We start from the raw sequence: 8,931 nt of genomic DNA on the forward strand, positions 1-8,931 counted from the left end.
AGAAACTTCCCATGATTTCAAATAACCAAAAAACACAGGAAAGCAAGATCTGGTAAGGTGGGAGACTGCTCTGTTATGCCTTTGCTCTTTGGTCTGTTTGAGCTTAATGCCCTACTTATGACTAATTGTTTGTAGTTGTTTTAATCACAGTATCAGAAATGTTTTAGTATTAGTAGGCAAATGTACCATGTGTTCAAAATTTAAAGGATTATTTTTAAAAAGCAGACCATGCCAATTTTTGTGATTCATTAGGAAGCTTACCAATGTCACTTTTTCATATAAGCCCATCTTAATTATAAGATCATTAAGATATTAACTTGGAAGCTGTTGCCTATATTTTCTGAATTTGAAGCTCTTAGAAGATTGAAGACTAATAATTTTAAACTGAGTGACAGAGACTTGTATTTTTTTCATATTTTTTTCCTTGAGGGAATTTTTTTTCTCTATAAATAAAACTGCTCAGGCATCTTTATATATGGATGCATTTTACTCAGATTCTATTCTTATACATCATGAAGCGAAGGGAGACTGGGATGCAGTGTTTTTTTCTGTCTGATCTGTGAATGTTTCATGGGAAAACATTTGGGAATAGGCAGAGGTGACAAGGTTATGTATAAGGATTTTTCACGAATTGATTAAGTACCACCCACAGAGTTTTGGCTATTTTGCTTGACAGAAAACAAAGATGAGCAATTATGGTTTGCTGTTTGTGACATCATTTATAAGCTAAATTTAATTTTCTACTGAACATCTGCTTGGTAATGTCATGGTAATAACTTCCTATTGATTAATTAAATCTGTTCCTTCTCCTCCTTATTTGTAACTCACATGAAGTTGCCCAAATGTGAGTCCATTTTATTACTAACGGGCTGTGAATGGAAACACTGTACACATTTTAATTTTCTTTTTAGCTTTGCTCAGAAGTAACAATTTAAAATTGATTGCCTTATTCAAATTTATTCTCTCAGAATAAGCTATAGCTCTGAAGTCTTTCAGAATAGTTTAGTTTTTTGAATTATGAGACATTTTTACTACATTGCTGGCAACATGTAGAATTGTTGTTTATTAATTGGTAGTATTTAAAATGCTTTAGAAAGGGGTTTATTTGAAGGAAAGGGAACATCTAGTTCTTGAAACACTTTATGTAAAATAGGCTGTTGGGTAGAAAGAGTTTCTTTAAAAAGAACTTCTTTTATAAAAGATTATGCTGAATGAAACTAGTGGACATGAACTGGTTGCTATCCAAAAGTAAAGGAAATCTACTGAGACTAGCATCACTCCTTTATAACAAAGTTTTGGCATTTGAGTGTTGCATTAGATTTCAGCAGTTTTGGACCCTTCACAGAGCTGGAGGAGATTGTAAATTTAGATACTAGGAAAGGTTAAAATATAAAGCAGGCACCTCAAGGATATAGCAGCATACTTGATGTCTGACAGCATTTAAAAATCTCTACAAATTTTCAGAATATGATAAAAATAACTATTTTGGCACAACTTAGATAAGTTGAAAATTTGAAACTGTCTCATTTCATTTCTCTTACTAATTTTGAAAGTTCAATTATTTGCTTATCTGTATTTGATCCTTTCAGATTTGACAAACATCGAGGCCTTTGCCTTATTTATATAAGTACTTTCGTGTCACATTGTCCCTATATGTCTTTGAGTATATGACAGAAGAATCTCAATTTCCTGCTTAACCCACTAAATTACAAGAAGACTTTTCCAGTACTCTGACTTGACAATGTTGGTGGCAATTTACGGAGCTACGAAGCATTTTTCACAGCCTATTTTTCTGCTCCATTGTATTTTGGATAAATTGTATTGTAAGAAAAAATTGTTTGGTGAGATTTTTAGTAGCTTAGCATTTGTTCAGTTTACCTGAATTGACAGCTTTCCTCCTTGGGTTGGAAGAATCTGTTTAGGTTGGCTTTAATAGCGAAATTTGTAATCACTTTGTGGGAGCTTAAACTGAAATCTCTACTTTATTTTCAGTCTGAAGTACAGCAGGCTTGTTTGACAAGAACTTGAGAAACACTAACGTCAGAGTAGAACTGTTTTTAGAAGAACTTGTTCATTAATTTTAAATCCTAACACTTCAAATCATGGACAGCAAATTTTCAATTTGAGTGCCATTGAATGTTAAATCTATTTTTTTTTATTATTCTTAAGTACTTGAGAATTAATAGACTATTTGTAGGACACTGAACTTGCAAATCAGTATGCCTTTAAGCAAAATCAGAGAGTATCAGTCGAAGTTTACAATTACATCTGGTTTTGCTGCATTATCTAAGGCAAGAAAATGAATGTACTTCTCAAAACATTAGTACAAGTAGCTTTGTTAAGATTAGACAAACTGCACTAGGTTTATTTCCAATGAGTTTATTGATATTGGTGTCTGGGAAGACGTGGGTTCCAGCCTGGGTCTTTCTTGCACTTATGGAACTCACATTATTGCCCTTTAGAGCTAAGGAGTGTGAACGTGTAGAGCTGTGTTAACCTCAGGTGGGAGACTCTGGAAAATGGTTTCCTGAAGCTTTCAGGAACTTCATTACTTCTGAGACCCCTACCTCTTTATTAGGTTTGATTAAAATCAGTAAAAGGTGCCAAAATTTTCAGAGGACGCATACAAGTGTCTACAAAGAATAATCTCAAAAGATTTACAAACTGTTCCTGCACCAACTGGCTGTTTTTCACTGACGCTTTTAACGTCCTTCATCAACTGCCTATGTTTCATAAGGCATGTGATAATCAGGCAGGTTTACTGCTGCCATGCAGAATATATAATGCTTGAGTTCTACCTGCCTTTCCTGCAATGTGTCCCACCTGCTCTGCCTCTAATTTTCCTGAAATTTGTAGCAACTTACTCAGTGAGCCCTCTACCTCTGTGTCAAATTTAGCTAATCCTAGTTAAGGTTTGGAGGCTTCTGGGCAAGCAGTCAAGATTTACAGGTAGAACCAAGGTTTCTGTAATCTCACTGTCTTTCTATAGGAATCTCACTAAGTCGTCTATTCTAACAGACTCTTCTGTTGTAGTTAAATACAAGGATGTTCTTCATAGTACGATTGGTTGTAAGACAGGAATTCTTTAATGTATGGCAATATTTTTTCTGTAACATTTGAATGCTAAATTGAGCTTAATCTTTTCTGTGTTAATCAGCATTTGAGACTATCTCCATCTTGTGATTTAGTAAGCATGCCAAAAAGCTTCCATTAATCCTGTTTCCCAAGGACCTCAGATACAACTTCGTAAGTCAGAAATAACACAGTGAATCTGAGCCCTTCTAGGATTGAATTAATGGTATCTCATATAAAGAAATCTGCAAAGGGAAGATATGGACAGTCTTAAGATGCAATAATCCTATATACTTCACGCTCATCTAAAAGTACATGGGATACATTGTGAGCCAGAATATTCTGAGATATTCGGAACACTTTCTTTTGAGGACTTCTAACACTTTAAAGCAAGGAGCTAAAGCAAAGTAAAATTAAATGGGAAATTTGTTTTCTGCCTACCTTGTCCAAAAGTCAAATCATTTATGTTCTATTTCATTTTGTGCTAACAAGTGACTCCTTCACAATGTACAATTCTTTGGAATAATTTGAAGTTGACATCACAAGATTTTTCATATTGAGAAGAAATTGAAATTCATGGTACTGGAGAGAAAGATGTAATTAAACTATCTAGTTAGGAGTGGGGAAGTTCTGGGTTCAAATCCTTTCTCCTATGGAGATTTATTCATTTTATCACCTTATTTATACAATATAAAGCCTCTCATGGGAACAGGACTTACCTGCTCCTTGACTGAGCATCCTAACCATTGAACTAAAGCTGCTTTCTGTTGACCAGTGGCAAAACAGCATGGCTGGAGGGAGTAGCTTTTCTTCCACAGTTTCATGCCTTTAAAAGGCAACAGCCCGGCTGACAAACCATTGTGCTGTGAGCCGTGACTTTAAACAGCTTTAGACTGAGAAGGCAAGGCCAGTTTTCTGTAGTCCAATGCAAATGTTGTAATCATTAGGACATTCTCTAGAACAGCCTCGGATGTTTAGTGTTTGAAATCTGTAGTTTGATGTCCAGTACACTTTTATTTTTTGACACAACCCCGTATCAATACAAATCACTGATGGATTTCAGTATTAGTTGCATCAGACCTTTATTACTTGACATGCTTAGTTCATTTGCTTAAATCAGTCATCAAGCACAAAAAAAGAGGGCTGAAAAGGAACTGGAGGTATCTTCTCGTTCATTTATCTGTTTCTTTCATCATAATGAAATCAATGAAAGTGACATATCACCAAATACCATGGTACTATCAAACCTTGAGAAGGGTTTCATGTGGTTTTGTAGCATTGTAGGTTAAGGTCTGAAGTATATGCATGGGTATCTCCCCCTATCCCTATCAACCCCATGTTCTGCATTTCATGGGTTCTTGCTTGAGGGTCGAGACCTGTCCTTGCAGAACTTAACTGCACAACGGAGCTTTTAACCCAAAGAGAGTGGTGAGACTTTCTTTTTTGCCGTCCTCTTCCCAAGATATGAAACCCTCTTACCCCACCACTATCTCTGCTTTCAGCCATTTCCCTCCCTAGACCCTAGTCTTCTACTGACTCTACGTGTGTGGCATTTTTGGTTTGCTCTTGTGCTTTGCTAGTAAAAAGAAAAGCCCTGGTGGATGGTGGACACAACTTGTCTCTTGCTTAGTTCTGTCTCATTGATGTAGATAGCACAACCCCAGCACTTAGGGAAGAAAAGATTTTGGAGAATCAGCAACAGTGAGTCCAGAGAACAGAGCATGTTAGTTGGTCAGGACTGTGCAGGATGGCACTGAAGACACAGGAATAGTGTTGTGGAGAATACAGCAGTATAAGTATCCATATTGATATGATTTAGTATTACCTACATTTAAAATCATGACATTATCATAGTAGTAGTATTTCATCCATCACTCTCTGATCCTACCTGATTCAAAGGCAGGGTCAACTACCTATAAATCATTCTTGGCAGAAGCTCATCAGCATGCCCAGGTAATCTTGTAAAGGTTTGCCACTAATTCTGCCTAGCAATTTACATTCTACAAGATTATTTCAGAGACTTAGGAGATTTTTTTTTAATGGCTGACAATGATTTTAAGACTCTTTTGAAAAACTGTTTAGCTTTACAACATAAATATATTTGGGGTACATTGTAAATATTGCGTATTTTAAATACATTGGGTAAGACTAAAATTTCCCCTTTGCATAGCTAATGGATATTTTCATCATCTGTCAATAAATTTCAGAGAAACAGTTAAATTGTAAACATTTAAAAGTTTTATTTTGTAAATGTTGGGGATATTGGAAATGTAAATAGAGATAATAAAACTTGACTACCTCAGTTTATTTTAGTGTAAAAATAAACTAAAATTATCTGAAGGTATAAAGTTTTAAAAGAAATCTCAAACAGTCATTAATAAATCAGGTAAAGTTGTTATCAAGGACTTTCTAATGAATTAGTGATGATTTAACCTTTCATGCCTCAAAAGTGCCATTGAGAACTTCAAGGCACAAACAAAACCAGAAGTGACTGGGAAGATCATGCTCTCTCACTTAACCTGGAGCAATGTTTATACATCAAAGTTATTTCTCTCTTAACTTTGCATTGTGTGGGTCTTTTCTGTTGTTTCCTTCTCCCATTTTCTGAAAGAATCAGTTTCTCAAAAAGTGATGCCACTGAATAAACAACTAAAAACTACTTCATTTCTTTTTATTCTGAAAGAAGAGGTTAATTCATACTAAACAAACGTTTCATGCTATGAAGTTGGAAGGAACTTGTGATCATCTAGTCACATATTAATTTTTCATCCATATGACTGCTGTGAATGAATTCCTTTGTGAACTAGAGCTACCTTTTTGAAGAAAACTCCAGTCAGTAATAGTATTTATTCGAGCTTTAATTCAAGCTCTAGTAGTACAGCATGTAGTTCCTTAATCATATGTACCTGAAACACGTACCTAAAGACTGCTGAGATTTCTCTTATTGCCTCATCTATCACAGCTGAAATTCTCTCTTAGGTCAGAATGAATTGAAGTGTTATGAATCGGACCTGGTACAAGAAGCAAATCTGAACGCCCTTGTGTGTGTGCATATATGCGTAAATAGATTTTTTTGTTTGTTTGCTTTTAATTAAAAGCCAGACTTTTCTGCCTGTCTTTGTATGTTTCCAATTAAATGAAGACAAAGGCAACTGAATCTTCAAATGGTCTTTCTGTATTCAAGGATGATGTCAGCAGTGAAGATCTGCAGTATCCCCTTGCTTCGGTCTTGGCAACAAGTTCAAAAAGGAAGTCAGAGAATGAGAGCGAATCAGCTGTGCATAATGTGGATAAGCAAACAGGCATCTCCTCCTCCCTGGGTAATGCTTTGGAGCACATTGTGGACCAGCTGGATGTTTTAACACTAGTAAGTATGCAATAACAGATAACACTTGCAGTGGAAAATGACAATGCTGTCAATGGGCAAAAAAACCCCAGGAACCATGTTCATAAATCAGAATGTTAAAGTCTATGGGGTTATTTTGAATAGTTGTATAGTCAAGTGACTGTTTTGTCTTTTTTTCCTTTCAGCAAATATTGATCATATGTATTGTGTTTGCTAACGTGAAAGCTTCCTGCTACATCATCATAAAGATTATTGTTGTATTTTTAACTCTGGAGGAAAAGAGTCACTATTTTTCAGTAGTGAGATCTAGCGTAGATTTGCCAGAAGCCAGTTGTTTAGCAGACATTCCAGCTTGAACAGTCATGCATTAGCAGGGGATGAACAAAGTAAATTGACAATGTACTATTAAATCCCTTCTCAAACTTAGTGTTCAAGGTGTTGGCTTAGGTAGGAATCCAAGCAGTGGAATAATTCCTAGTGTCAGTGAAACTGCACAAATACTAGTTGCGGTCAGTGACTCTGAGTCACTGGTTTGCCAATGCTCAATACTTCTTTTTAGTAATCCAGATTTAGCCAATCTATGTTTTAAGATACTACTCTGTAGTCTGTAATACATCAACATTAAACCAAATCAAAAGGGAGTAGCTAAGGGTTTGGTTTTTTTTCTGCGTTCTTTTGCAATATATATGTTAACTCAAGAAATAGGTTTTGGGAAGTATGGAGTCAAGTCATCAGTTGAAAATAATTTGTGTAGTAAACTGGATTAAAAAGAAACTGCCAGCCTGTGTCCAGAAACCTACCTTTTCTGAAGAAGGTAATCTCTTGGAGAATGACTGTTAATAGTATATTTTTTCTCACTTCCTTTCTTTGAAGATGCCTTAGAAGTTTCTTCTAGGTTTTTGGAAGACATCATTTGGGGTCACCAGTGATGGATGTTTTTCTGTTGAAATATGGATCCAACTTTCACATAGTATCTCAGAGTAATTTATATATGCATGTATATATTTCTCTTTCTCTCTCAGAGAAAATATTTTGTGAAAACAATTTTAAACCTTTAGACAATCTCCATAGATACAAAACCATTATTTGTAAATATAGTTGTAAATAGTGGAATAGCTAAGGAAAAGCCATCTTAGGATATTTTTTCCTGTTGAGTTACAATTATTTTTCTTATGTTACTATGTTGCACAGTATAATACTGTGTGAGTAATATAAAAACAAATTGAAATTACTGTCCTCTTCATGCAGACTATTTCAATCCTGGAACAACGTCTGACTTTGACTGAAGATAAATTGAAAGAATGCTTAGAAAATCAGCAAAAAATGTTACTTCAGGGAAGACAGGAAGAATAAAAGATGAAAACAAACTGTATTGATGAATGTTTCATATATTCACAAGGAAATGATAAATGTTACTTCATTGGATTTTGTGATAAGCAAAAAAAAAATCATCCTTTTCTAACATGTCAATGTAATAAAAACTGAAGAAAAAAAATGAAACACATTTTCAACACTGGTAGCAAGCAGATATTCTGGTTATATATTTAGTAAAGTGTAGCCCAGATAAAACTAATATTTTCTGAAATCACTCCCATTGAGCATTACAGGACTCTTATTTCAACCTAATAAGATCTTGAATATGACTAAGCAACAAACTACGTATTTTTAGATGAATAGCAATTATTATGGAAGTGCATTATGCAGGTTTTTTAACTCAGGTAAGGATTGTGAAAATAATGCTCTTTGTGCTAAGGCAGCATTACTCAAGCAGCTAAATTAAATAAGACCTAATTAGCCCTAACTCCAAAAATGCCAGAGGTTTTCTTTCAAAAAAAAAACACAACACCTTTTAGTTATAAATATGAAAATGATATCACTTAAACTTTGAATCTATAATTGCATGTGTGTGAATTCAGCTACAAGACTGATGCAGTTGAGCACTTCTGCTTATCTCATCCCCATCAAATTCATTTTTCATATTTAGAAAAATAAAAATCAGCTTCATATTTCTGAAGAATATATTTGAACCAAACACAAAATGATGCAAAATCTGTATCATAAATACAAAAGTTTCTCGTCCTCCAAGGACTTCCACAGGTGCTCAAGCTTTGCATGCTATGAATATCCCTCATCAGTTAATGCGTTATGAATGAAGCCATAAATGTATGATGATTTTGGGTTTATTTTTAATAAAAATGCAATTTTTAGAAAGATGATTGTAGGTCTTGTTTTTTAACAGAAAACGTCTCTGCTTCTTTATGTGTACCTATTATTTTTTTAAATGGCAATTGCAGAACACCTGTTTTAAATCCACAATCAAAACTAGGTAGTCATCCATTTCTGCAACTTCCCATTTTGTATGTTGAAAAATAGGACACTTGAAATGGGGGGAGCATTTTAATCCAATTCTGCAACTGACTGTGTATAGACAAAGCCCATTTCCCAGGCTGAACTTCATTAACATCAATAGAGTTCAGTTTAAGTGCAGAAGCTCACTGTGTAAATACTATTGC

At 34.8% G+C, this 8,931-nt stretch overlaps 1 protein-coding gene across 1 annotated transcript in view; it reads left to right on the plus strand.

The window, feature by feature from the left end:
* POC1B (POC1 centriolar protein B) overlaps positions 1–8,451 on the plus strand; it is a 56,865-nt gene extending 48,414 nt beyond the window's left edge. The window contains exons 11-12 of the mRNA XM_082311009.1: positions 6,257–6,439; positions 7,667–8,451. Coding sequence (XP_082167135.1) covers positions 6,257–6,439; positions 7,667–7,771 — 288 coding nt within the window. The 3' untranslated portion in view covers positions 7,772–8,451. The remainder of the gene's footprint in view (positions 1–6,256; positions 6,440–7,666) is intronic.
* The last annotated feature ends 480 nt before the right edge of the window (positions 8,452–8,931 follow it).

Source organism: Platalea leucorodia (assembly GCF_965183815.1).
Source record: "Platalea leucorodia genome assembly, chromosome: 4".
Classification (NCBI taxonomy): Eukaryota; Metazoa; Chordata; class Aves; order Pelecaniformes; family Threskiornithidae; genus Platalea; species Platalea leucorodia.